Genomic DNA, 27789 nt, shown 5'->3' with positions numbered 1-27789 from the left:
TAAAATGGTTCAGGCCAGTAGAGGGTCAGCGGATGGAGTCCTTTTCCTAAAACTAATTAGCAGCACTGGCTTGAAAAGACAGGGTTTTCTCTGGAGACCCTTTGTGCCACCCTAGTGAGAGAAGCCTGGCCTGGAGGTCCAGACAGACCTGGGCTTGCTTTCTACTGCCGACCTGGGCGAGCCCCCAACTTCCCTGAGCCCCAGAGGCCTAGCTGGCCACACTCCCAGGACCACAGCCCCAGTGTCCCCCTGGCACACAGGGGGCAGTGGGGAGAGCCAATCTGTCCCCGGTCAGCTACAGTCATTGCCTCCCTCATTCCCTCTGGCAGAGGTTGGACCTGGGCAGAAGTGACGGGAGCCGCGGGACACCAGGGGCCTTGAAGCTCACCCACCCGCACAGCAGGCTCTGGAGCCTAGGCCAGGATGACATGGCCATCCCCAGCAAGCCTCCCACCGCCTGCCCCGAGAAGCCCTCAGCCCTGCTTGGGAACTCCCTGGCCTCACCCTGCAGGCCCCAGAACCGGAACGGCCTCCTGAACCCCAGCGACAAGGAGGAGGTGCCCACACCCACCCTGGGCAGCATCACTATCCCCCGGCCCCAGGGCAGGAAGACCCCGGAGCTGGGCATCGTGCCCCCACCTCCCACTGCCCGCCCAGCCAAGCTCCAGGCCCCCAGCATCGCCCTCGGCAACTTCTCGGAGCAGCTGCCGGCTGAGCAGGAAAGGCGGGCTGCCCTCAGCTCAACCCCATTCCCTGGGCTCCTCTCCAGTACTGCACCCCAAGACCCCACCGAACTGCTCCAGCCACTCAGCCTGGCCCCAGGGGCCTCTGGCAGCAGCAGTGATGCCCTGCTGGCCCTGCTGGACCCACTTAACACAACCTGGTCGGGCAGTTCCCTTCCACCAGGCCCTACAGCCCCAAATGTAGCCACCCCATTTACCCCTCAATTTAGCTTTCCCCCCATGGGGACCCCCACCCCATTTCCACAGCCGTCACTCAACCCCTTTGTCCCACCTGTGCCTGCATCACTGCCCACCATGCCCCTGGTCTCTGCACCAGCTGGGCCTTTTGGGGCCCCTCCTTCCCTGGGGCCAGCCTTTGCCCCCAGCCTCCTGTTGTCCAATTCTGGCTTCTGTGCCCCTCATCGGTCGCAGCCCAACCTGTCTGCCCTCTCCATGCCCAACCTCTTTGGCCAAGTGCCCATGGGTACCCACTCCCTGCAGCCTCTGGGTCCCCCAGCGGTCGCCCCCTCGAGGATCCGAACATTGCCCCTGGCCCGCTCAAGCGCCAGGGCCGCCGAGGCCAAGCAAGGGCTGGCCCTGAGGCCTGGAGACCCCCCACTCCTCCCCGCCAGGCCCCCCCAGGGCCTGGAGCCAGCACTGCAGCCCTCTGCTCCACAAGAGACCAGAGACCCCTTTGAGGATTTGTTACGGAAAACCAAGCAAGACGTGAGCTCGGCCCCGGCTCCCGGCTCCGTGGAGCAGCTCAGGAAGCGGTGGGAGACCTTCGAGTGAGCGGCGCTGAGGGCGGGGCGCGCTGAGGCCACCGGCCCGGCTTCCCCTGCTGCTCCTTCTGCCCGGTTCCGCTGGTGGGAAGGGATGGGAACCCTCTCTGCTGCCCCTCCTCCTCTCCACACTGCCCATCTCTGGAGAATGGCGCCAGTTCCAGCCTGAGAATCGACCCAGCTCCTGGGTGCCTGCCCCGCCACCACCCTTCCCTTGCCCCCCCAATTGGTTTTTGCACTAAAGAGGTCAGCTGGGCCAGCGATTGCCCCAGGCCACATCCTACCCACCTTCCCTCTGGAAACTGCCCACCAGGAGCCCCGTGCATCCTCAGGATGTCTCCTCCTGAGCCCCGTTCTCTTGCCCCAGCTGCAGCCCAGCCCTGCACACCCCACCTCAATGGGCACGAGCGTTGGCGGTACACCAGCTCCTCTGCACGAGAGGCACGTGGTTTGGAGATTGAAGTAAGGAACCTCCCCTCCCCCACCCCTCCCGAGCTGGAGGATCTACCTGGCGGGGCATTTCCAAACCCTCTCTAGCAATATGCACATTCTTTCTTTACTGAGTCTTCACCCCAACCCCTACACCTCCGTTTTTCTGACTTGGTTGGGATCTGGGGGCTGAGGGATCCACGAGATCCCTCGTGGTAACCAAACCAAGCCCCAGCCAGCCCTGCGTGAGGGCCGGGAGCACCAGCAACTTTGATTATCGAAGACAAGACGGCAACAGGTAAACCTGAGAGCATCAGGATGGGTCCGGCCGCCGTCCACACTCTCCCTCAGGTCCCCAGAGGTTCTCCTGGCCTCCAGTTACGATCACATGAGGCTCAGGCTCTGGTTGAGTGGGTCTCAGGGGGCAGAGCTGAAAAGCAGGTACCCAGACCCCCACTGGAAGGCCAGGCTTAACACCACAGAGATGCAAGGGTCCCAGTGCCTGAGTCCTTGGGGCAGGAGGGGGCAGGGCACTAAGCCCCTCTCCAGGCCCCTGGTGAGTGGGCAGGCGTGGCTTCTTGCAGCCTGGAGGCAGGAGGGCTTGGAGTCACCCCCTCCCTGCCCACCTTGTAATTCCTGCCAGCATAGAAATTCCTGAGGCCAACGTCACCAAAGCTAAATTGAAATGTTTTGTTATTATTTCTTTTATCTTTCTTTTCCTTTTTACTTTTATTGATTTGGTGGAATCTTGAAATTGACTAGTTTCAATAAACCAAGTTAAAATATGGCCCAACCATTTAAGAAAACAACCATCTGAGACATCCAGGAAATTGTGAACATTTTGACCTGATTTCTCATTTCCTATTTGTGAATGGTCAGACACACAGTCTCAGGGCTGTCTGTTGGGGCAAGGGGGTTTCTAGAGGCCCCCAAAACCCCAGGGAGCCTTGTCATTGTCTGAGGGACTGGGAGACCACTCCCACCTGTGAGTGAGCAAGGCCCAGCCCTGAGGTTTGCTCTGACAGTGTGGGGTGTGAAGGGCTGCTGGCCCTGCACGAGCGCCTTCGGCAGTCCCGGCCCCTGGGGCAAGTCCTCTCTTTCAGTCTCGGCAATGTCCTCTGGCCACCGGAAGCAGGGCGCTGTGTCACGCCTGGGCCACGCGGGTGCCTCTAGGACACTCAGATGTTTCAGCAGAGATTGCAGATCCATCCTGGGCAGACCCCCGAGCCCCGTCAGGACAGGGTAGTGCACTCGGCAGGCAGAGTCTTAAGGCAAGAGGTGCTCGGTGGCTTCAGGGAAGCCGAGCCCACCCCATGGTCTCCCTGGCTGGGGCCGGTGGCAAGAGCACCATGTTCACAAGAGCACTGCTGTCTCTTCCCTTGCTGGATTGAATCTGCAAATCCAAGGATGAATTTTGTGTGTGCATTCAATAAAATCTTCTTGGAGAGAAGCTGGTATCCCTGTGTCCTGAGGAAGCTCTGCAGGGAGGGGACTCCACCTCGGGGAACCTTCGGTATCTGCGTTTGTCGAGGTAGAGGCGGGATCCAGGGAGCAGTCAGGAAGGCTTTGACCCTGGCCGACCCCCAGGTCAAAGCCTTTTCCCATTCAGGCCTCTGAAGGGTAGGTTGGTCATGGTTGGGCACAGGGCTGCCGGGGCCCCACACAGCAGGGCTCCAGGTCACCAGTGATGTCAAAGGCATCTTGGCTCCAGGAAAAGTCAAGCTCAAGGGGATACCTGGAACCACCTCTTAATAGCAAGGGCAGAGCCTGGGAGACTGCACCTCTCTTGGCTGGGTTGGAGAGGATACTGGACCAAGCACCCAGAGTGGATGTTAAGGGTGTCCCCACCCTTAAATGTCCCCACCCCCCACCCCACCTGCCCATCATTCTGTCTTTGTCTCCCTCCCTGGTCTGTGCTTGAAAATTACAAATTCTCAGAACTCTCAGGAACAAGAGGAGGACAAAAAAGAACCACCCAGCTTTTACACACTGGGGTTCCACCCAGAATGTCTTGTCTTAGGAATCTGCAAAAACACAGGTTTGCCAAATCTCTGACTTGATGAACTAATCAAGGCAGCAGCTTGGCTAAGGTCGTGGTAACAGATGTTTTCTCCCTGTCTTTCCCAGGAGCCACAGGGAAAGCTGGTCCCACCTCCTACAGGCTAAAGGACCAAGCAAGCCCCTGGAGCCTAGCGCCCAGCCTCAGCCCTCCCACCCCATCCCATGGCCCCATCACCGCATGGCTCCACCTCCCACTGATTCCTGTGCCTCTGGAAGTTGGGTGAGACCCCTGGGGGGGCTGGGTAAGGTCGACCTCCAATCGAGAAGTGGAAAGGGGTCTCCTGGTCTTGGCACAGGGGGCGCTGGCCTGGGAAACAGGAAGGACCAAAGAGAACATCTCCAGGTCAGGGACAAAGGGACTCTGAAGCTCAGAGGCCAGGCCCTCAGGCAGGTGCCTCAGAGATCCCAGTGTGGCAGCATCACCAGGGAAGGGGCCGGAAGCAAAGCAGCCAGCTCTTCCCCTCATCTGTGTCTGTCCACAGGACCAGCCCCGACACAGAGGCAGTGCCAGTGTTTGCTGAGCACCTGCCTCAAGGAACAACCCTGAGGGCTTCCTGTGCATCCTCTCCTCAAATCCTCCCAGCGACTGCTAGGGAGGTGACTGGTCTGCAGATGAAGGAGCAACCTCGCTGGTGCGGGAGGAGCTGGAGAAGCACCAAGTGGGCAGGGAGGATGGCTCCCCCACCCTCATCGCCCCCTGGCTGCCCCTCAGGGAGGCCCCTTCCCCGCGCTCTCCCTCTCCCTTCCTGACACCTAAAAGGACAACCCGGGTAGCCCCACAGCAGACTAGACTGTAACGCATCCCAGAGCCCCATCCTTCCCCATAGTCACCTACCATCTTCACAACAGCCCTGTGAGGCAGGCCAGGGCTGCTCTCCGAGCAACAGGCCCGCAGGAGGCAGACTGAGTGGGCCCAGACACTACCCCCCAACTCCACCCCCCAGCTCCTGCAGGTCTGCCCCGTAGTCCACATCCCAGACAGCGCCTGGCTCCAGTGCAGGGCAGAGTCAAATCTCCCTCCAGGAGCATCTGTTTGGGGAACCGGGAGCTCATACATTAACCTCTGGCTCCTGCCCCACATCCTGCTGATTTCCAGCTGCCTCCAGGCCTCCCGAGGTGGGAGGTGGGAGAAGCTGCCAGAGGTGGGGCTCTGGTCATTGGGCCGGGCTTGGCCTGGCCTGGCCTCCAGGAGCACTCGTGGCCCTGGGCCACCCCTGTCCCAGGACTGAGAATGTGGTCTCCTCCCCCCAGCTGCTTCTCTGTGGGGCCAGCTGCACCCACTACACGATTACACGCACAAACAAGGAGGTCACGTGCACAAACAAGGACAAATGCCCATGACCCCATCCCTAACACTCACACAGGTATCTGCAGATCAACAGGCCCAGGTACACACACACACATACACACATGTACGTATACACACACACACACACACCAAAACACATCGTGTGCACCCACAGGTGCTTCTCCCAGCACAGCCGTGCATCTGCCGAGGCGAGACCTAGCAGCTGGACAGTGAATGTCCACAACCTCACAGGCTCCTCTGTTTCCCTGAGCGTGCCCCCTTCCCCTCAGCCCAGCAAGGGGCAGAGGCAGGGGCTCCTGGCAAAGGGGACACTTCCCAGCAGGTATCCTGAGCCCTGTAGCAGCTCGCCAAGGCTAAGAAGGGGCCAGCCATTTCCCTGCAGGCTCCCAGAAGTGGCCTCCTTGGGTCTCTAGGTAGAAATTGAGGCCCTCACAGGGGCTGGAGCTGCAGCAAGGTGGGCCTAGATGAGTCTCTCCTCGGGTGGCACCTTGAGGACGCTGTCCATCTCCAGCCGGGCTCCGGCCACCTCCTGCTGGCTCGGGCTGTAGGTGCCCTCCGACTGGCGGCGCTTTCTGGCCGCCAGGATCCCTGAGAGGAGGCCCAAGAGGAGGAGGAGGAGGCAGGCGCAGGCCGCAGGCACTGCCACCTCCAGCAGCGGGAACGGCAGCGGCAGTGGTAGGCCCTTCTGCAAGAGACACGGTAAGAGGCCTAAGACAGTGGAGCTGGGGAGGCCCCCGCTCCAACCCCAGGCCCTCCAGAGGAGAGGAAAAAAGCATCACTGGGCGGGAGCCCTTCCTGTACAACCAAGGGCTTCCGGTAGAAGAGAAACACACTTATTGAATGCCCAGTAGGTGCTCAACACCATGCGTGGGATTTCACGTAAAACCTCACAGCGATCTGATGAAGTGAGAGCGAGGCCGCCCATGAGGACAGGAACCTTTGGTTTATTTTGTTCACCAGTGTATCCCCAAAACGCCGAGAGGAGAGCCTGCTCAGTAGGCACTCGGTAGGTTTACGAGGAGAACACGGAGGCTCTGCCCAGATTCCCCCAGATGCACACATCTAGGGGCTGACAAACCAGGACTGGCACTGCCCTCTGTCCACCCCCAATGCCAAGCCATGCCCAGCTCACACCACTATCCTGCAGTCTCGAATTCCAGCCAAAGGTCCTTCCTTCAACTGGCCAAGGTGGGCCTCAGCGCCCAGCCCTGCCAGCCCCACCTCTCTCAACAGACACCCCAACTGAAGTGATGGGACTTGATTCTTCCAGACCCCAAAGGGCACTCTGGTTTTTTAAAGGTCTGTGGAGACCATGCCTAAGCCCCAAGTGGGAGGCATCTCAGGGCCAGGGGGCCTGTGCAGGGCATGAGGTGGAGCGGGCTGGCCTGATTGATGGTGAACTCAGAGTCCCCCGGCCGGCCCCCACCCCCAGGAGACACACAAACCAGGCTGTGGGGGGCCCAGACAGACACCTGGATGCCCCATCAAAAGATTCTACAGACCTGGAGCTCTAGAGCCCCAGAATCACAGATTTCCAGGGAGAGGGCAGAGGCCCAGGGTCTCAGATTCATCAGCCCTCCCTCCATCCCATGAGACCTCTCAGCTGCGGCCTGGGTCCCAGTCTCAGCCCCCAGCCCTGGAGAAGGTGCCCAAGGCTTAAGAGAAAAATTCACCCCAGACCCGAAGCAACCAGGGCAGGCCAGCCTCCAGCCTGGGGGAGCTGTAAAGCCATTTCCTCCCTGGGAGGAGGGCGGGAGGGGGAGCCAGAGGCTGTAAAGTTCAACTTGAAAGGAAGCATTTCCCCAGAAGCAGAGGGGACTGGGGTTTATGACCTGGCCCACCAGAAGCCTGTGGAGATCAAGGCGCCTCCCCAGGCTTCGTGCCCCCCTTGCCTCGCCCCCTCTGGCTCACTTCTGCCTGGGCCTGCAGAGTCTGCTCTGCCCCTTGGAGGGGAGGGGGCCAGAGGGAGGTCCATGCTCAGGCCGCCTGCTGGCCCCTATCTATTGGCCCCCCTCACCGCCCTCTTCAGCTGAGCCTGCCTTCACGGCAGCCAAGCCTTCTCTGGCTTAGAGTCCTGGGCTCCCCAAATCTTCCTACTTTCCAAACATGGCTCAGAAACGACCAGAGATTATAGGCTCCTATATCCACCAACGTAAATCCCAGAGTTCACTGAGATCCCCAGAGGAATGGTGCGGGGGGTCCCCAGGCTCCCCCAGAGTGAACAGACCTCCTGTGCAGGGGTGTGGAAGGGCCCTGTCTCCCTGGCCTGCTACTCCCCACCCTGTGACAGGGCTGGTCCAGGAATAGCTCCACAGGCCCTGTACACACGGCCCCCCACCCCCCACAACATCATCTCACGAAGTCCAAAACAGGCCACCCTCCCCGTCGGCCATCACTCACCACCACTTCGCAGAACTGGCCTGAGAACCTGGCATTGCAGATACATTCGTACACCCCATCAGCTGCCCGGCAGGTGCCCCCATTCAAGCAAGGGTTGGCTTCACAGGGGATCCGACACCTGGGAGGCAGGGAAGAGGGCGGGGCTGAGGAAGCTGCTCCCTCCCAAGCTGCCTCTAGCTCCCCCAGCTCCTTTACCTCCTCAAACCCACCCCACACCCTCCACACCGCTCACCCGCTGTCCCCAGCACGGTCCCAACCCGGCTGGGCCCTGACAGGGGGACCTAAGTTGAGTACGACCCTCATTACGCAGCAGACCCCTTCACTCCAACACTCGTGACCAAGAACGACCCTCTCACTCCATTGAAAGCACGGGGGAGCCTGTGTGAAGGTGCCTGCCCAGACCGGAGGGCCCAGAGCCTCTGTTTGCATAGTGTCCCCACGGGGTCCTGATGCTGAGTGGTGCTCTAAGAAACACCACTAGGCAACTACCCTCCAGCAGGTGTCTGGTAACAGAGGATGGTCTTGGAAGCCCCAGAAGGAAGGATCTCAGGTGACAGAGGTGGAGTGTCTGGCGCAGTGACGACAGTAAGGGCTAAGGTGAGCAAGGACCCATACCTCACTTCACCTGCCCTGGTTGGAGGGGATCTGGAGGCCCACTCCCTGCCTTTGGATCTGCACTCTCCACACGCCCCAGCCCACCTCCCAGGCTTATGGAGCCCAGACCCACCTCTGCCCAGCAAAGCTCTCCTGGCAGCTGCAGTTGGCCCCCTGGGGACCCTCCTCACACTGGCCGCCGTTGAGACAGGTGATGTTCCGACTGCACCCCTCTGGTGGGATAGGCAACCTGAGAGAAAGCACAGGAGCTGGACTTGGGTCAGGACACATGAGACCTGGCCCACGCCCACGCCCTGTGGGTCACTCAGGCGACCTGAGCCTTCTGCATCATCATCCAAGGAATTCAGGGCCACCTCCGACAGACCCTGCTGGAAGTCATGGAAGCGGTGTCTGGGGTGGAAGGGGTGGGACACCGGGCTGCCACGCTACTGCTCCAGCCCCAGCCCCAACGAGGTGTACCACAGCTAGACCCTGGCAGAACCCTTGGCGGCTCAGAGACCTTTGAGGAGCTGATGAAAGGTAAGAACGCTTCCAGCGTAAGAGCAGGCTCCTGGACATAAAGCCTGACCTTCTTTGCAGGGAGAAGGGGAGTCAGACCTCTGCCAGACACCCTTCCATAAGCTTGGCTCTGAAAGAGCTGGAAGTCATAGCCAAACTGAATATGGGAAGCGGTCAAGACTTCGAGCATCTTTCTCTGCCCCTGTCCCACGGGACTCGGGGATGGGGGAGATGTCCGTGGTGGGCAGCTCGGCAGGAGAGCCTCTTAAGTTTTCTTCCAACACTAGCTCTGGTTCCCCCACCCCGACTCCCAGAGGACAGCTTTGTTTATCTCAACTTTAAATTCACCCGGGTGTCCTGTATTTTATCTGGCAACGCTGCGGGCCTGTTGTTCCCAAGTTACAGATCACAGCGAAGTGACTCAGAGATGGGATGGGGCTGGCCGATAGAACCAGCACTTCCACAATCGGGCTTCCAGTCTAGTCTGTCCCATCCACCGCCCCCGGGGCCCTCCCCTCCACTCCTCACCCCTGGGACCCAGGCCATCCCGGCCGGCCGAGCGCACCTGCAGCGCGGGCCTGCGAAGCCAGGCGGGCAGCGGCACTCGAAGCGACCGTCTGGGTGCGCGTGGCAGCGGCCGCGGGCGCAGGGCGCCGAGCGACACGGGTCGGCGCGGTCCTCGCAGCGCTGGCCCTCCCAGCCCGGGCCGCAGGCACAGGCGAAGGCGTCGAAGAGGTCGCGGCAGGCGCCACCGTGCAGGCAGGGCGAGGGGACACACACGGGAGCGCCGCGGCAGCCGAGGTGCGGGGCGGGCGCTCCGGGCCGGGCCGAGAAGGGCTCGCGGGAGCCGGGGGCCGCGCCGGGCCGCGGGCGCGCCAAGGGTAGCGGGTGGCCGCCGAGCGCCACGCGGCCCAGGCAGCCCGTGAAGTTCTCGGCCAGCAGGACGCGCGCGGCGCCCGGGCCGCGCAGGAAGTCCAGGTCGCCGGCCAGGCCACGGAGCGACACCGGCGTCGCCGCGCCGTCCAGCCAGAGCAGCCAGCGCGAAGCGGCGGCCGCGGGCTGCTCCATGGCCAGGCGCACGCGGTGCCAGGCGCCGTCGGCCACACGCGGCCCGGGCGCTGGCAGCACCGCGCGGGGCAAACCGGGGCCGCTGCACACGCCTGCCGCCAGCGAGCCGTTGCGCACCGCCAGCCACACGGCGGCCGGGCCGTCCTCAGCGCGCAACAGCCCTGCCTCAGAGTCGCGCGTGCGGAAGACCAGCGAGAGGCCGCTGAGCGAGCTGCCCGATGACGCGTTGTGCCCGCTGAATTCCGCCGGGGGTCCCTCGCGGAACGTGGCCTCCGCCACACCTGCCAGGGGAGAGAGCGTCGGAGGACGGCCTCTCGGCCCCCACCCAACCCAAGCAGACCTGGGTGATGTGGCGACCTGTTGCTGCCTCCACACCCCCCCAACCCCTGCCGTCTGGGCGTGGGGGCACACACCCCCACCTAGGATCTAATCCCAGGAAGTGTTCCCCGTACCTCATAGAACTCTCTTACCTCCAGAGAACCAACTCTGGGCACCCACCCTGCCCCCCAGGTCACAAACCGGGCGGTAACACTCCAGAAAATCCGCCCACTCCTCTCCTTTGTGAAGCAGCCGGCGCCATCACTGTGGCTCCCTCTTCACCGCAATCCTTTGAACTGCCTTCTTTTGAAAATGCTGAGCATGGCCTTCTCCTGCCGGCCCCCGCCCTCCCCCATGGCTCCCCACTGCCCTTGGCAGAAAGTCCCAAGTTCTTATAAACCTCACAGGCCTTTGCACATGCTTTGCCCCCTTGCTGATATGTCGCTCCCAGTGCCCAAGGTCTTACTCGCCCTTGAAAACCTAGCAAGTGCTCTCCTCCTCCAGAGAGCCTGTCTGGGTGCAATGGACTGGGGCTGCTACCATCCTGTCCACCATCCCTGAGCCCTGAGGCAGGTGATGGATCTAACCCAGCTTGGGTGTCCAGCATGTGGGCGCCCAGGGCAGGCACTCACAGACAAAGCCATCAGGGACCTCCTCACAGGTGGCAGGAGGGAGACAGGGCTGGCCAGGACACCACAGCTGCTGGGCACACGTGGGCCCGGTGAAGTTGGCAGGGCAGGTGCAGTGGAAGTCATTCCAGGTGACAAGGCAAGTCCCACCATTGAGACAGGGCTCAGGCTGCAGGAGAATTGGGACAAGGACTGGCTCAGGCCTGGGGCTGGCATCCTCCCACCATGAACATCCCTACAGGCTCTTCACTGGGCACCTACTGCAGATACATTACCTCCTCACAAACAAATAGAAAAGTAACTAGCATTCCCATTTTTCAGATGAGGAAACTGAGGCTCAGGAGAAACCACTTGCCTGAGTCACCAAGGCAGTAAACAGAGGAGCCCAAGCTCACACCCAGGCTATTCCAATTCTAGGGCTGGTGCTTTGTTCATGACCCTGGGTGTCCCTGTCTACCAAACAACTCCTGCAGAAAGTCTTGGGCAGCCCTCTGCCTAGGCCAGGGTGTCTATCCCAGACCACAACTGAGAGGGGAGGTATGGGGACTACCAGAGGGCAAGATCAGCTTGCCGGGAAAGAAATGCAAGCGAACCTTGCTCTGTCTTCAGCCTTGGAACCGCGGGCAGGCGCCCCACCTCCTGGTGCTACCCTGACCAGTAGAAGGGCATACTGACTCCCAGAGACGCAGGGAAGATCCTGGAAAAAGGGCCCATCCCTTCCTCTTGGCACTCACATTGCATGTGTCCTCAGAGACGCAGCCCATGGTGAGGTTCCAGGACTGCCCGTGGCCGGGCACACTGGGCAGGCTGGAGTTCCCCAGCAGTGGTAGAAAGAAGGGGAGGTGGAGGTCGTTGAGTCGCACGTCCTGCATGCAGCCTCGGAAGGGTCCACCCCAGGGCTCAGCGTCAGCAGGGAGGAGCCTGCCGCCCACGTGCACCTGCTGACCCACACCCCACAGCTGATCAGGCCCGAAGCTGAGTGTCACCAGGTGGCGGAGCCCATCATCCCAGCGCCCCGGGAGCACCAGAGCAGGACTGCCCAGCGCCTCCGCCCAGATCTGGCCCTCGCTCAGAAACACTGTCAGGCCAGCAGCTGAATCGTTGGTGAGCTGGAGCAGAAGGCCAGCGGGTTCCCGGGTGCGGAGGAGGAAGGACACGGTGAGGTTCGGGCCTGGCAGCTGGTCGAGTAGGAAGGAGGCAGAGCTCAGGGTGCCCCCCAAGCCAAAGGTGGCAGCAGGAACCTCTGCAGGGAGAGAGGGTGCCAGGCGTGAGGCCTGCAGGCCAGGGCAGGCACAGCCGCTGCCCTGGGGCCCACCTGGCCCCTCCTCACCATCGGCACATGTGGGACCACTGTAGGGCCGGGGGCAGTCACAATGGAAGTGAGTCCACAGGTCCACGCAGACCCCTCCGTGGGCACAAGGCGGAGGCTGGCAGTGCTCCTGGTGCTGGCAGCCCAGGAAGACGTTCTCGCCAAGGTCCTCGGGCAGCAGGAGATGCCCGTCCACCTGCACATCCTGGAGGCAGCCCGCAAAAGCCACGCCGCCCAGCTGGATGAAGCGGGACCCAGCAGGCGTGGGGGCTGGGGCAGCCGTGGCCACGGGACTGGAGGCCACACAGAGGCGGGCGGGACAGCCTTCGTGCCAGAGCCGCAACTCCAGGACCCCCAGGCGGAGCGTCACCTCCACTCGGTGCCAGTGGCCATCGTTGAGGGGTGGTTCCAGGAGCCTCAGGACAAGCACATTCTTGCCACGGAGTGTGGCCTGAAGCCTGGCTTCCACCAGTGCCAGCTCCACGCTGTCCTGAGTGTCAGAGCACGTGGCCAAGGCACCCACACGTATCGTGGTACGAAACCTCAGGGCCAGACCTAGGGAGCTGCCAGCTGGCACCGACGACCGTAAGGGGTTCCCAGCCACCACGGAGAATGTAGTATTCTGGCCACAGAAAGGCCCACGGGTACCAGGTGGGCAGCGGCAGGTGTAACTGTGAACCCCTGACTCGAAGGTAGGGATGCAGGGGGCAGTCGGTGGGCAAGTGTGGCCCTGGCAGCCGGTGAGTGGCACAGAACAATCCGGTCCACCCCAGGCCTCAGGGCACCCACAGATGTAGCCTGCCACGGTGTCTTCACAGGTCCCACCGTGGAGGCAGGGCTCCGACAGGCATTCGTCCATGTCTTCCTGACACGTCGGGCCTTCGGGAGAGACCAGGCCAAGGCTCAGCACCAAGGCCAGAACCACAGTCTTGACCCAGAGTCTACCTGCCTCTTGGGACAAGGAGCTCAGTATCCATCAACCAAACCCATTCCCAATTCTCGAAGGACTTCTCGAGGTCCTCGGAAGTCCCCGGAGGCTGGAATCCAGGATGCTCCTTTGGTTCCCACATCTGGTGAGTCTCCAGGCCCTGTGCAGTCCGTCCCCTATACGCTCGCCAGGGCCTGCTCTCCTCCCACCTTGCCTTCCCAGACTCACAAACTCTCTGGGCCACAGTCTAGTGCCCTCTAATTCACCAGTCTTCAGAACCCCCTCCATCATCCATCTCTACGAGCAGCCAGAGAGCTAACGCGTGACCTGGCCCAGTTCCTTTGCTGCGTAATGTGCCATCACTCACCCTGGCACTCACGATCCCTCACGGCCTGGGCACTGTTAGGCGTTCGGATGTCAACCTGCCTCCCTACAGACCTTGAGCTGCCTGTTCCTCCAAGCATCTCCTGGGAAGTCCTGCCTCTGGGCTTTCGCGCATACTGCTCCCTCTGCTCGGCATGCCTCATTCTCCCTAACCCTGCCTTTCAAACGCCTACTTATCCAGCAAAGCCCAAATTCAAATGGCCAGTCCTCTAGGAGGCCTTCTCTGGCCCTCAACCGCAAGTTACTGTGTCCCTCCCAATTCCTTGCCTACTCCCAGGCACAGTTCCCCGGAACCCTGGATTGAAAATATCTGTTTACACAGTTGAGATCTCCTCCACGGGCCTGAGTTCATCCTTGGTGCCCAGCAAAGGACATGGCATGGCCCTTGTCAACAGAGCGATGAAGTGGAAGAGGGAGCGGGGGTGGGTGTACACGTCTGTGGCACTGGAGCATGCCCTGGCTCTAATGCCACCCCCGTCCCTCTGCCCTAGGGCCCTCGCTCTGGCAGTGGGGTCACCCTCCCTTCCAGGAGCCCCCAGGTCAGGTACTCTGGCCCCAGCGTGGATCTAGAGGCCACAGCCCCACCCCTGCTCAGTCACAACCTCCACACAACTACTGAGGCCAGACCTGCTCACGTATCCCAGCCAGGGGGGACCCAAACCCAGAGAAGCCAGTAGGATTTGAATCCTGGCCCCAGTCAACCCACAAACACCACCGCCACCTTCCGGGGACGGCTGGCCCCAGCACCCCACCTCCGCCTGCCCAAGGGCCCCACCCTGCCTACCTGCCAGGAGCCACAACACCCGCAGGAAGGTCCCCAGAGCCTGCAGCCCCATTTCATGTCCCCACGGACAGGCTGAGAGTGGTGGGTGGGCACCGAGGCTGGGGAGACATGCTCCCCGCCTGGCCAGCCGCCTCCTCCTTCAGCGCGGACTCAGGAATGCCAGGCACTGGCCTCCCCCACGCCCATCACAACCCAAAGGGAGGATGGCAAGGAGCCCAGCCCCACAGCCGGGGTTCCCCCTCCCGGGCCCTGACCTCAGAGGGCTGACCTCCCTGTCACCTGTCAGCTGAGTTCAGTGTGGGGAGGAGCTGGGCTTCCGCTGACCCTACTGAACCTGGGTGATGACACGCCCACATGAGAGCCCCCCCCTCCCAGCTTCCTCTGTAAGGCGGGGGGGTCAGAGCCCGAGCTCAGGGGACCCTGCTGAGGAGGAGCACAGTGCAGAGAGAGCTCTGCAGAGCAGGGTGTGCTGCCGTGGGCCCACTGTGTGCCAGGCACCCACGAGGCCGCTGCCTCTGGGGCAGGACTCAGGCAACCCCAGCCACGGGGTCGGGGGGAGGAGATGGGCCTTCAGGGTGCCCAGGGGTGTTGGCCACCCGGGAGTGGGAAGCTGAACCCCAGCATCTGTGTGTGGGCAAGGGTGGAAGGGACGGCAGTGATCGCCCCCTCCTTGCCCTGGGCTGGGAAGCGGGTGCCCAGGAACCGTGCCAGGGAGAGGAGGCCCTGCATTCTGAGCAGGAATGCGGGCGGGTGGGGGGAGGCGCCACAGGCATTCCAGAGGAGCAGGGACGCTTCTTGGGCTCATCAGTGTCTGCAGGGAAGGATGTCTATGTGTCTATGTGTCCACCGTACCCGAGGCAGGGAGAGGCCGCTGCAGGCCCAGCTCCCGCCCACCCTTCTCCAGACACTGTCCCCCAGCTTTCCATAACACACCCCTCACCCTCCTCCACCCACACAGCCCCCTGCCGCTTCCACCTCCTCTGTCCCCCTCCCCACAGGCCCTCGGCCTCTGCCCAGCCCTTCGATGTCAGGTGTCTAGAGCTCTCTCTGCCCATCACCCCACACTTCCTCCCAGACAACCTTGGCCACCTCCGACCCCAACTGCCAGGATGACACTCCTGACCCCCAGTCTCAGGTCCCTGTCCTGGGCCATAGACCCCAGGTCACCAGCCCCCAGCCCAGACTCCTCCCCATGGGTGTTCCACAAACAGACTCAGGGTGGACGATTGAACCCACCATCCTCTACCCAGTGCCACCCAGGGCAGAAACTCAGCCAGCATCTCTGACACCTCCCACTCGTGCCTGGAATAACCCTCAGGACCTGGGGCATGCCCCTCATAAGTATTTCTCAACCTGCACTCCAAAACATTTTCCCTCTACTCCCATCCCCTAAGCCCAGGTCGCAGCTCAGCCCTCTCTCCTGTTGCCTGGGCCACTGCCCCTACCTCCTCCCTAATGTCCTTAACCCCATCAACCCAGCCTCCACACATCAGCCAGAAGGGCTCTTCTTGCCCCAGGCCCACCAACTCTGACCTGGCCCTGCCCCAGTGCCCACCCGACCCTGGGCACCTGTGTAGCCGTCTGGACAGTGGCACTGGAAGCCACTGGGCAGGTCCTGGCAGAGGCCTCCACTCAGGCACGGCCGGGAGGCACACTCGTCCACATCCTCGCCACAGTCGTCCCCTGCAAGAGGCCCAGCTGTGGTTCTCTCGGCCCCCTCAGAGCCCAGCTGGAACTGGAAAGGGCCCATTTTTACAGCCAGGGAGACTGAGACCAGAGAGAAATGCTTGAACCCAGCTCCAGCATCCCTCCCCTGCACCTGGACACTACAGACCTGCTTCTCTGGAAGTGGGGCAGGGGGCTCACCCTCAAAGCCTGGAGGGCAGCGGCACACGAAGCCAGCAGCCTGGCGAAAGCTGAAGTCACCTGGGAAAGTGGCCTGGACACCCCCATAGAGGGTCGGATCCGAGCGCTGCAGGCACTGGCCCCCATGCTGGCAGGGGCCCACCGCACATTCGTCCTCATCCACCTCGCACCGCTCGCCACTGTAGCCTAGGGACACACACATGGGCATCAGGTCACACGGGGCCACCAAGCAGAATTCCTCCACTGCCGCCAGGCCCACCAGGGCCAGGCTGGGACAGCAACTCAGAACACCAATCCAGATACTCAGGCAGGGCTCACAGGAGACAGGAGCGACCAGGACGGCCTTCACCAGCATCATGTGACTAGTATCACTAGTATTTCCAGTATCACTGAGCACTCTGCTCCTGCAGGGCCCTGTGCCAAGGCTTCATGGACTTTACTCATTTACTCTCCTCACAACGGGCTTCCCAGGTGGCTCAGTGGTAAAGAATCCTCCTGCCAAGCCGGAGACCTGGGTTCGGTCGGGAGAAAGTTCCCTTGGAGAAGGAAATGGCAACGGACGCCAGTATTCTGATAATCCCACGGACAGAGGAGCCTGGCAGGCTACAGTCCATGGGATCGCAAAGAGTCAGACAGGACTGCGCGAGCAGGCAGCAGCAGCGGCTCCCAACAGCCCAGGAGTAAGTTCTATGATCAGCCCTGCTTCGCAGATCGGGAAACTGAGGCCCAGAGAAGCTGCAGTCACTTGCGCGCACTCTGCACCAGCGCACACCCGCACTGGCATCCCAGGCTTGGCGGCCGCAGCCTGTGCCCCGACCCCACTGGGAGCGCGAGCGCGCATGCGCACACACCTGGCCAGCAGAGGCAGCGGAAGCTCCCGAGGCCCTCCAGGCAGGACGCGTTGTTCGCGCAGGGCGCCGAAGCGCACTCCAGCACCTCCAGGTCGCAGCGCTCGCCCTCGTAGCCCGTGTCCGCGCAGTCGCACCAGAACCTAAAGGGGGCGCGCGGCCCGAGCTGAGCACGTGCCCGAGCTGCCAGCCCGCAGCCCCCTGCCTCCACCGTACCCTGCCTCGCGCCCCCACCCCCACCCCCACCCCCGCGCCGGCCCACCGCGCAGCCTCCCCGCCAGGGGGCACAGCCTCCGGCTCACCCATTGACCAGGTCGCGGCACACGCCCCCGTGTGCGCAAGGCTGGCTCTGGCACTCGTCCAGGTCCAGCTGGCAGCTGGCGCCCCCGTAGCCCGGCACGCACACGCAGCGGTAGGAGCCCACGCCGTCCAGGCACGAGCCCCCGTGCAGGCAGGGCGCCGAGGCGCACTCGTCCACCTCCGTCTCGCAGGTCACGCCTGGACAGGGCCCGAGACAGACAGACAGCTGCACGCCCAGAGGGAGAGTGGAAGAAGCCGAGCCAGGCTGACCCCAGACCCACTCCAGACAGTGTAACCAGCAGCGGAATGTCAGGATCCGGAGAGGATCGGTTGGTGCGTCTTTCCAGAGCAGGTGTTTCTTGAGCCAGCAATGGCAGTGAGATGGAAACAACACAGGCCTCCCTGCCCCCTAGAGCTCACTGCAGTCTAGCCCGGGACACGGGGGATTAATCAATATTACATAAATGAGGATTGATTTTTTTATTTTGATAAGAGCTACTGTGGGTACGTGCTAGATCCTGTGACGGCGAGAGTCAGGGACTTAGCCTGGGGAACCGAGAAAGATGAGAAGGCAATGGCTAGACTAGGATAGGGAGAAGGCAATGGCACCCAACTCCAGTACTCTTGCCTGGAAAATCCCATGGGCGGAGGAGCCTGGTTGGCTGCAGTCCATGGGGTCGCTAAGAGTCGGACACTACTGAGCGACTTCACTTTCACTTTTCACTTTCATGCTTTGGAGAAGGAAATGGCAACCCACTGCAGTGTTCTCGCCTGGAGAGAATCCCAGGGATGGGGGAACCTGATGGGCTGCCATCTATGGCGTTGCACAGAGTCGGATACGACTGAAGCGGCTTAGCAGTAGCAGCAGCAAACTAGGATAAGGGGTCGTGTGGGTAGTTGGATTCCAGGGAGACTGTTGGTGAAGACAAGGGGAGAGTGGAGAAGGTGGGGAAAGAAAGGGAGGGGTGACAGGCCTTGGGGCCAAGTAACACGATCCGACCTTATCCTAAAAGTCTTAGGCGGCTGACTTATAGGGTCCTTTCTACATTTTCGAAGGCTCGCTCTGCTGGCTTTTTGTGGAGGGTGTAAGCAGGGACCCCAGCAAGGAGAGGCACTCCCCAATGAAAGATGCTGGACCAAGGTAACCAGCTCCTTTGGGTTTTCCCTGTACCGTCTTGCTTTTTTTTAATTAATTAATTTTTTAAATTGAAGGATAACTGCTTTACAGAATTGTGTTGGTTTCTGCCAAACTACTGTCTTGCTTTAAAAACTGAAAGTTCTGTGTCCTGGGAATCCTCTCAGTCTTGGACAAAATTAAACCAGTTGGGAGACCCTTGTGGGAGGGGCTGTGTTGATGAAGGGAGATAGAGGAGCTCAGAGGTTGGAAATGTGCTGCCAGAGTTCATCATGGAGCCCACTTGCCATCGAACACTCCAGTGGCCCTGCCTCTGCTCCCTCAGTGGGATTTGTCATGGGGGGCCAGGGACCCAGCTGGCTCCAGCTGGAACCTTCCCCCATTCCCAGCTCAGTGAGCACAAAACAGAGCCCCTCCTTCCTGTGACCCAGCCCCACTCCCACCCTCTGTGCCAGGGGGAACCAGGCCCAGCCTGGAATCCCAACCTCCCCCGCCTGGCTCAGAGCAGAAGGAGGAGGAAATGAATCACAGCAGATGCTGCCCCCACTCACATCCTCAGCTCACCCAGAAAGCATTACCCAAAGCGTCAGCACCGCACATCCGGGCACGCACACACCTGCTGGCACCCCCCTCCCAGATGGTTCCCACAAGTGTATTCAGGGAGCCCAGATACCCGTGGATGCTGGCAGAGACAGAGGCCTTTTGCATGACCTCCTCATACGTCCACAACTAATCTGTCCAGACACCTGCACTCTCCCATGACGAGAAAGGTACACAGAACCCACTTCCGAAGTTTCCTTTTCATCTGTGTGCCGAGATGTCTCTCCACGATACGGCTCCTCTCCTGGAGCCCAGCCCCCCAGTCTGTATGCCTAACTCTGAGTGACCTCAAACTGCACTCTGCAGTCAGAGGGAGTCATCTGAATTCAGGAACCCAGAGTGTCCACACTGCAGACTCCCAGCTGCCCTAAACCCAGCCTCACCACCAGACCTGTCCCAGTTGTGCTCTCCTTTCCGACGTGCAGGCAGTTGCTCCAATTTGCTCTCAACTTGGAGCCTGGATGGGACTGGAACAGGGACATACTCTGGAGGAGGGAACTGTCCCCCTCAAGACAGCAGAGATCCCTGGAGGTACATCTACATTACAGTTTGAGCAAGACCACCAGTGTCTCTGCAGGAGCTGTGGCAGGGGGGCTACTCACAGGGGTGGGGGTTCTGCATGACAACTTGAACCATACCAGGGGTGTTCATGCTCTCGAAGCATCAGATGAGCCACCAAATGACAGGTCTGGAGTGAATCGATACTGGAAATACTGTCTAGACGTGTCCTCATTAAAGCCAAACCAGGCCTATCTGTACTCTAGTCCCAGAGACGCCTGAAGGGTGTCTCCGCCCCCAGCATCACCTGAACCCCACAAGGGACTGAAATAACATTTGTCCAGTGCCTGTTCTGTGCCAGGCACCGTGCTGATTCTCACTCACCCACATTCTCATCCAGAGCTGCAGGGTAGCCTGAGAAGCATCAGTTCCGCAGCACGACCAAAGAGTAGGTACACCCCAGAACTGCCAGGATGCCTAGAGGGGGTCTCTACGCTAAGGCCAAAGCCAAATTCACGATCTGACCTCTTTGAGTCGCTGACGGGGCCGACATTACACATGCCTCCGGGGACAGCTGGGGCCATTACCTTCATAGCCGAGGGGGCAGTGGCACTCATAGCGGTCAGCCAGGTTGCGGCAAGTGGCCCCGTGGTGGCAGGGCCGGGACGCGCACTCGTCAATGTCCAGCTCACAGTGTGGGCCCTGGAATCCGGGCACACAGTAGCAGCGGAAGTCCTCAGGCCCCGGGCCCTGGGGCACACACAGAGCACCGTGGTGGCATGGCTGACTGGCACAGCCCTCGGGCTCCGGGGGCACGCAGGTGTAGCCAGCATTCTCTGTAGCCTGGCACTTGGTCCCTGGAGCGCATGGGTCTGAGGCACAGGTGCCCGGGGTCTCCGAAGGCACCGTCCCTGCAGAGAGAGGAGACTGGCTGGGCAGGGTGGACAGAGGCTGCTGGGACACCCCTCTCCCCACCCCCAGGCCCATCCCCAGATCCCAGAGTTGGTGAGCAGCAGAGGAGGCCGTTGGGACTCAGGAGAGAGGGCCAGGGGGTCTACAGACAAGGTCCCAACAGGCACCCAGATCTGGGAATGGTTTGGGGAGTGTCTCCTCCGTAAAGGAGGACCCAGGCTGCCTGACTCCCCAGGCAGAATTAGTGAGCAGACGCCCCCTGACCCTGTGAGCTCCGTGCTCCAGTGCCTGCGCATCCCCGCAGCACCCCTTGCAGGCAGGCCCTGTCGGGCCCACTTTACAGGAGAGCGGGTCCAGGCTCAAGGGTGAAAGTGAGGTCTCTGGCCTGAGTCCTGGCTCAGCCTTCAGGGTCCATCCGCGGGCTCCAGCCCCACCTGGGGAGGGGTCCCTGGCCTCCCACTGCCCACTCCACCACTCCCGCTGGGGGTCTGGTAATTCCATCCCGACGTGAAACTGGAGATGGAGGACTTCAAAGGCCCCTCTCCCCGCTCCACCCCGCTTCCCCTGCCAGAACTTCTCACCGGATCCGCCATCAGTAAATGTGAGCACTGGCCGCGGTCACAGGGTACAGGGCAGGTAGTAAGACGTGCTGACCAAACTCCCAGCTCCAGCCACTGGACACATCTCCACAAGGCAGAGCTCCCTCTGTTAGAGGGTCACCTCCTGATCTGCCGCCCGCCTCCCTCCCGCCCTCCTTTGCTAAGAGCCTGTCAGTGTCAAGCTGGTGTAAGAACTTAGAAGCTGTGAAGGCAGAGAGCCCTGGGTTCAAACCCTAGTTCAAAACAAGCTGTGAGACCTCGGGCAAGTCATTTCTCCTACTGAGAGATGATAACGGTACGTGCCTGGTAGGATGAGGGCGGATTGAAAGCCTTGGGACGGCAGTCAAGTGCCCACACGTGCAGAGAACGCTGTACGTGATGGGGGAGGAGAGTGGCCTCCAAGAAGGAGGCACACCCTCGCCCCCCCCCGCCCCCCGCACCTGGTGCTCCAAGGTGCCCCACCCCCACCCAGGTTGTCATCCAGACACTAACCAGGCCCCAGCACAGCTTCGAGCCCTGTGCCTCCCCTCCCCTCCCCAGCGAAGACCCCCAGATAAGGCTCGACAGCCTCTCAGGCGTCATCCACATTCCAGCAGGCAGGGCGGTCCACCAGCAGGGAGACAGAGGTACCAGCCAATGATCCAGGGAGAGACCTGGTGTCAGCCCCACCCCCGGCTCCCAAAGCACGTGGTACAACTCAGCACGGGCTCACTCCTGGAGATTCCCACTAAAAGGGGCTTGGGGCAAGCACCCATCCAGGGCCGGGCCTGTGGCAAGGGGGACAGAGGGTCTGAAACACTGTCCGGCCAAGATGACCTGGGGTGCTGAGGTTCACAGACCCTCTCTGCCCACAGACCCACTCCCCCAAGCCTGGTCTCCTGGGTGAGGACAGGGAGCTTCTGGGCCTCTGGGAGGGGCTAATGGCCAGCGTGGCTTTCTTTTTCCCACCCTGAGCCATGGTGGCTGGTCAGTACAGAGCCTAGTCCCCCAGGGCTAAATAGTCTGAAGGAGCGGGGAGGAGGCTGTGATGGGCATCAGGCCAGCTTGCATGAACAGTGGGGTGTGAGCAGTGCCCACCTTGTGGGTGTTGTGAGGAGCCACTGAGGGGACGTGAGTGAAGCCCTGCTGGGCACCAGTGAGCGAGCCTTCAGTGAGAACTCTGGCCATTTTGACCTGGGTCCCTGGACCCAGCACCCTCAGGAGGATCAGCACAGTAACCCACAGTGCCCACTGTGAAGAGCCCTGTCTCCTGGGTCCTGTGCCAGCAGGCCCTTCATCTGATCCCGACAAGGCGTCACTCCTCACGCGCGTAACCCAAGGGTTTCTGCTGCTGTTGTTTAATCGCTCAGTCGTGCCCGACTCTTGCGACCCCGTGGGCTGTATCCTGCCAGGCTCCTCTCTCCATGGGACTTCCCAGGCAAGAATACTGCAGTGGGTAACCATTTCCTTCTCCAGGGGATCTTCCCGACCCAGGGATCGAATACCCTGCATTGGCAGGAGGATTCTTTACCACTGAGCTACCAGGAAAGCATGACCATCCTAAGGGATTCCACCCCAATCTGGAGCTTTGGCCCCCGATTCGGAACCCACTATTTCAGAGCAGACTGGAGAGACAGCGCCTGGGGGGACAGGGAAGGTGCTTTGTCACCGAAGGAGCAGGTGGCCCCAGGAGACAGAGCCTGGCCCCACTGAGGAAGGAGTTTTCCTGCAGGCAGAGAGGAAGGGAGCCCTCTGTCCCAGGAGGCATGCAGTGGTGCGGCAGTCTGCACCAGAGGGACAGCCATCTCTCTTGTGGAATCTCTGTTTTCACATTTACCTTAGGGGGTAGACAGTGCTCTCATTCCTTCACAGTTGAGGAAAGTGACGCTCAGAGATAAGCGACTTCACAGTTTCTCAAGAGGGCCTGGAATCCAAACCCAGGTCTCACTGCTCCAGAACCTCCACCCTGGGGGGTTCCAGCATCACCCCAGGGCCTGTATTAAGAATACAGATGCTAGGGCCCCACTCCAGACCCAGAGATTCAGAACTGTTGGGTTCCGGGGCCCAAGAATCTTCACTGCAACATGCTCCCTGGGGAGTTCTTTGCACACTGAGGCTTGGGAACAAGCACTGACCTTGGCTCTCTGCCTTCAGGGAGCCAGCTCAGGAGGCCAGGCTCGCCCAGGGCTGAGGGGAGGAGAGGTGAGGATGGCGGGTCAGAGGAGGGGCCTTCCTGGTCTGGCCGGAGGGGCGTGGCCTGTTGCCAGGGTGACGAGGGGCCTGTGCTTATCTTTACAAATCCTTCCTGACCTCTCAGGCTGCCTGGGACGACCCGGCCAGGGAAGGATTAACGGACACTCGCCCCTCCCCTCGGACCTGCTGCCCTGCCCTGGAAGGCCCAGAACCCACCTCCCGAAAAGGAATTTTCTTCGTGCAAAGGACAGGATTATGGTAACAGGAACCGTTTCGTGAGTGGCTGTGTAGCTGTGCGACGTGTCTTACATCTATTAGCACATTACTGAGTTTGAGTCAAACTGGAAAGGATGGGGGCCATTCAGAAAACTTATGTTTAACTTGCCCAGGATCATCCCTCGAAAAGCTAAGCAGCAGATCATTTCTAGACTTGTGAGAAGTCCACATCTCCCAATGCTTCTGAAACTCCCATCCTGCAAACTCTAGCCACCCACGTATTGTCACTTTAGAGCATTCTAGCCCAGTCTCCCCCAGGCACTGAAAGAGACTCCAGGCTCAGAAGATTTGCCTAAGAGTGCAGTTTCTAATATCAGCCTGGGCGGAGTGGGCAATCTTCCCTGTCCATCCTGAACGCAGCTGCTAGCAATCCCAGGGTGTTCCAGGCCTTGCTGGTGCCTAGTAATGCCTACATTATGCGCACTTGTAATAGGCCTAGTGAGAACTGGCAACTAATGAGAAGTGTTTGCTGAAGGTGGGTTTTGTGAAGCTTCTCATCTTGACAAGGCAAAAAAGAGAATATATCTAAGAAGCCACCCAAGATCCCTTAAGACATGCTTCTAGGAAAAAACTATCCATCTAGTAGCACGAGGCTCCGAGGGCAGGGCTGAAAACACCGCAGCGAGACTGAGAGCCGTCGGGAAAGGGCTAAAGGACTCTTAACAAGGGAGGAGAGTTCAGGACAGTCTTTTACAAGAATGTTTATCTCCTGAGGTTAAAAGGCAGCATTTTGATAATCCCAACAATAGCCGTCACGGATCCACTGCCTATCCTTTGTCCGCATTGGCAAATCCCAGTGTTTCCAGACCGTGATCTCAGAGGGCTAGGGCCATGGAGGAAGGCACTTTCTGGCAGGAGGGTGAGGCCAAGCAGATGGGTTTCCAGGCCTGCCACCCCAACAGGTCACTTTCAACTGTTAGTGGCCTCTGGCTTCTGTCTAAAATTTCCTTTGAAACAGGGTTTCACGCCAAACCTAAGTTAGAGGACCACTGCATTTTCTTGCTGAATGCTCGTGGCAGCTCTCAGCACGAGCTGGTTTGCTGCCTTTAGACAGAAGCACAGAGAAGAGAGGTGACTGTCCATAGACTAGTTTCATAGGCGGCTATGAAACTGTGGCCCTGCCACACACCAGGTGTGATTCTGGGCAAGCTACTGACCCTCTTGGGGCCTCGCTTTCCTCCTATGTAAACTGGGGGTATCAGAGTTGACCTCACAGGGCCGTTGTGAGAATTAAATTCCATCATGCTAGTCCAGTAGCCTTGGACTGCAAGGAGATCAAACCAGTTCATCCGAAAGGAAATGAACTGAATATTCACTGGAAGGGCTGATGCTAAAGCCAAAGTTCCAATACTTTGATCACCTGACTCGAAGAGCTGACTCCCTGGAAAAGACCCTGATGCTGGGAAAGATTGAAGGCAGGAGGAGGAGCGGGCAGCAGAGGATGAGATGGTTGGATGGCATCACCGACTCAATGGACATGAATCTGAGCAAACTCGGGGAGAAGGACAGAGGAGCCTGGCATGCTGCAGTCCAGGAGGCCACAGAGAGTTGTCCATGGCTTAGCAACTGAACAGCAGAAGTGCGGTAGCACAGTGCCTGCCACGTAAAGGCTGGTGTATCATTTGTTCATTATCTTTACATGGAGCAAACAGTGACCATCCGACAAATCCTGATGTTAGGACGCTGGTGTGTGGCTCCTCCTCCGCCTCTGTCTTCCAGGCGCCCACGCAGCTCGGGCTGCAGGAGGAGCTGGGTTTCAGGGCTAGACTCGCCACCCCATTGTCAGCCAGGCTCCCTGGGTATGCAGGCGGCAGGGAGGGGGGGATGTGAGAGCCCGGCATGCCCCACTGTGCTCCAAGATGCCTGGTGCTCTCCTAGCAACCAGCCAGGCTTTTGTAGCCGAGTGGGCCCAGACGGAGGGGCCCTGCTCAGGGCCTGGCAGGGGTGGGCGGCAGAGCCAGAGGCCCAGGGCATCCAGCACCCCATCCCCTCTGGAATGGAAATTACTTTTCAAATGATGTCATCTCCCGCCCCTGCCCTCCTGGCAGTCAGGCCCTGGGGTCCTGGTCTCCAGAAACATCCATGCCGCAGCACCCCCACCCAAGCTTTCCGGGGATCTCTAGGGAGGGGGCTCCCTGTGCTGGGAAAGGCCAGCCCTGGGGGTCCCAGCAGGGCTAGGTGGGGGTGAGCGTGTGGATCAGTGTCCGTTCCCTTCTGCAGCACCCGTCTACTCGGTGTGCACCCTGCCACAAGGTTCATGTGAAGGTACACTAGCGCTTGAATGCACACCAGTGTGTGTTACGCACAGGTGGGTGTGTGTGCTCACATGCATGTGTGCTGGGTCTACATGTGCCTGCGGACACCTGTTCATATGGTGGTGTGTGCCCTGGTGCACGCCACCTGACCGCTGCTGTGGAGGGGAGTGCATGTGCACGCACATGTGTGTGCAGGTGCGCGTGTGCACGTGTGTGATCTAGATGTGTGCACTGTCGGCTTGGGGACAGACACCAGGTCCCCAGACCAGGACTCCGTGCCCCTCGTGCAGAGAGCAGGTCCCCCGCTCCTCTTCGATTTGCCTCAGGGCCCAGCTTATAAGCCCCTATCCCCCCCTTCACCTCAGTTTCCTCCCCTGCACACGGGGGGGCCCCATCCTCCCCAGGGGCCCGGCAGAGGGGAGCAGAGACAAAGGTTTTGTGAGTTGGGCCCTGTTGGAGGCTGAAGAAGGTCACAGGTAGGGGCCTGGGGGGACTCTGAGGAGGTGGGGGCTCCCCCAGTGGCTGCAGAGGCCAGGCCACCCTCCCGCGCCAGGCTTCCCAGGCCTGGCCCCGTAGCTATAGTGACCAAGACAAAGCATCCCCAGACCCCCCAGGAAGAATTCCAGCCCGCGCACACGTAAATCCACTTGGACAAAAGCAAAAACCTCTTGGTGAAGAGAGTCTGGCTTCACAAAGCCCTTTCAGCTTGATCTGGGAATGCCAGGAGTGTGGGGGGCAACAGTACCCAGCCACCCCCCAGGGACCCCAGAGCATCCCCAGCCCTGTCCCTCACACACTCACACCCATGAAAGCAAGGCAGGCAGAAACCCTGGGTCTCTTTCCCTCTTCTCCACCGCAATCCACTGGGCTGGGGTCTGCGGCCCCCACCCCAAGACCCTATGTCAAGAGTAGAGACAGTTCATCCCACTCGATAACTTATGCCCCACAAGTCACACTGGGATACAGCCCATCACACCCACAGAGCCTCAGACACAACTCCCGGCTCATGCGGGATAGCTGTCCCACCTCACAACTTAAATGCACCCAAAACCCACTGTCCACGACCTGCACACAGCTCCCATCAGACTCCCAAGACTCGGGCCTCACAGGCAGAACACCCCAGCACAACGCCCCCCACCCCCCCCTTACAGGGTACAACAGCCCACCTGCTGCCCAGACCACAGGGACCACACCTGGCCAACATCCCCCCAGAAAGTCCCCCTGGACGGCACGAGCTCCAGCGCCCCACGCAGCACACCTGTGCACTCCACCGTCGGGCCTGGCGCCCACATGGACAGCCCCACGGCCTCGAGTGTCTGCTTTGTGGACAGACCGAGCCCCGGGCCCCCCAAGCCTGGAACCCCAACTCACCAGCCGGCAGGGCGAGGACTGGGGCCCTGTGCAGCAGCAGCAGCAGCAGGAGAGGGGCCGAGGGCCTGGGGTCCCAGGTCCCAGGGCGGGCCAGCGCCATGGCAGCGCTCTGCTCGGCGGCTGTGGGAACAGGCGGCCAGGCTGGCTCCACACCCCCCTCTCCCTCCAACCAGCACTAATGCCGTGGACAGAGGCCCGGCCCCTCCCCCCGCCCCTCCCCCTCCCCCCTCCTCCTCCCCTGCCCTCCCTGGCGGCTCCACCTTGAGCAGCGTTCTAGAGGAGGGGTCTGAGCCACCCCTCACCTCACCCCCACGCCCGGGCTCCAGACTCCAGATGAGGCCTCAGGGGCCCCCGTGGGTCTGACCTCATCTCAGGGCCCACCCCTCTCTCCCTCCTGAACCGCCCCCCTCCACCGCCTTGTCCTCCCACCTCTCAGGTCCTGCTGCCTCAGCCTCCCAGAGACATTTCTGTTCTGGGGGCTGTTCTCACCAGAGGATCCAGCTACTCCCAAATCCTCCCAGCGATCCCACCCTGCCCCCCTCCCCATCATCTCTCAGCTCCCTCCCCAGCCAGGCCAAGCTCCCCTCCTAGACCTCCCCTCTGCTGGAAGCCGAAGCCCCTACCACTCAGCCTGGTCCTCCCATCCTGCTCCCTCCCAGGGCTCCCTCCCACCCACAAAGGTGCCCACCCCCTCCCCAGCAGGCGCCCCGCTGCCGCGGGA

The 27789-nt window shown here is 60.8% G+C and overlaps 2 protein-coding genes across 5 annotated transcripts in view; one reads left to right on the top strand and one right to left on the bottom strand.

The window, feature by feature from the left end:
• DENND1A (DENN domain containing 1A) overlaps window positions 1-3383 on the top strand; it is a 539914-nt gene extending 536531 nt beyond the window's left edge. For all 4 annotated transcript variants that reach the window (XM_040225092.1, XM_040225090.1, XM_040225093.1 and 1 more), the window contains one exon: window positions 330-3383. In XM_040225092.1, the coding sequence (XP_040081026.1) occupies window positions 330-1514 (1185 nt within the window). In that variant the 3' untranslated portion in view covers window positions 1515-3383. The remainder of the gene's footprint in view (window positions 1-329) is intronic.
• On the bottom strand, window positions 2661-27168 carry CRB2 (crumbs cell polarity complex component 2). Its single transcript, XM_040225089.1, has 13 exons — window positions 27069-27168; window positions 20071-20394; window positions 17253-17448; window positions 16954-17093; window positions 16103-16288; window positions 15806-15919; window positions 12162-13019; window positions 11566-12074; window positions 10835-11000; window positions 9382-10165; window positions 8431-8547; window positions 7704-7821; window positions 2661-5988 (listed from the first exon to the last, which is right to left on the bottom strand). Exons 1-13 carry the CDS (start codon window positions 27166-27168, stop codon window positions 5764-5766), a joined length of 3837 nt encoding a protein of 1278 aa, XP_040081023.1. The 3' UTR covers window positions 2661-5763.
• Between the last annotated feature and the right edge of the window lie 621 nt (window positions 27169-27789).

This window comes from Oryx dammah, unplaced genomic scaffold (assembly GCF_014754425.2).
Source record: "Oryx dammah isolate SB20612 unplaced genomic scaffold, SCBI_Odam_1.1 HiC_scaffold_25, whole genome shotgun sequence".
NCBI classification, from domain to species: Eukaryota; Metazoa; Chordata; class Mammalia; order Artiodactyla; family Bovidae; genus Oryx; species Oryx dammah.
Note: the sequence above shows the minus strand (reverse complement) of the source record. Positions and strands in the feature narration are given on the sequence as shown.

Coding starts and splice junctions, on each gene's coding strand:
- CRB2 (XM_040225089.1), bottom strand. CDS start 27,168: ATGGCGCTGGCCCGCCCTGGGACCTGGGACCCCAGGCCCTCGGCCCCT. Junction 17,449..20,070: donor CTGCCCCCTCGGCTATGAAG/GTAATGGCCCCA, acceptor GGCCCTGTCCAG/GCGTGACCTGCGAGACGGAG. Junction 8,548..9,381: donor TTCGCAGGCCCGCGCTGCAG/GTGCGCTCGGCC, acceptor GCTTTCTCTCAG/GTTGCCTATCCCACCAGAGG.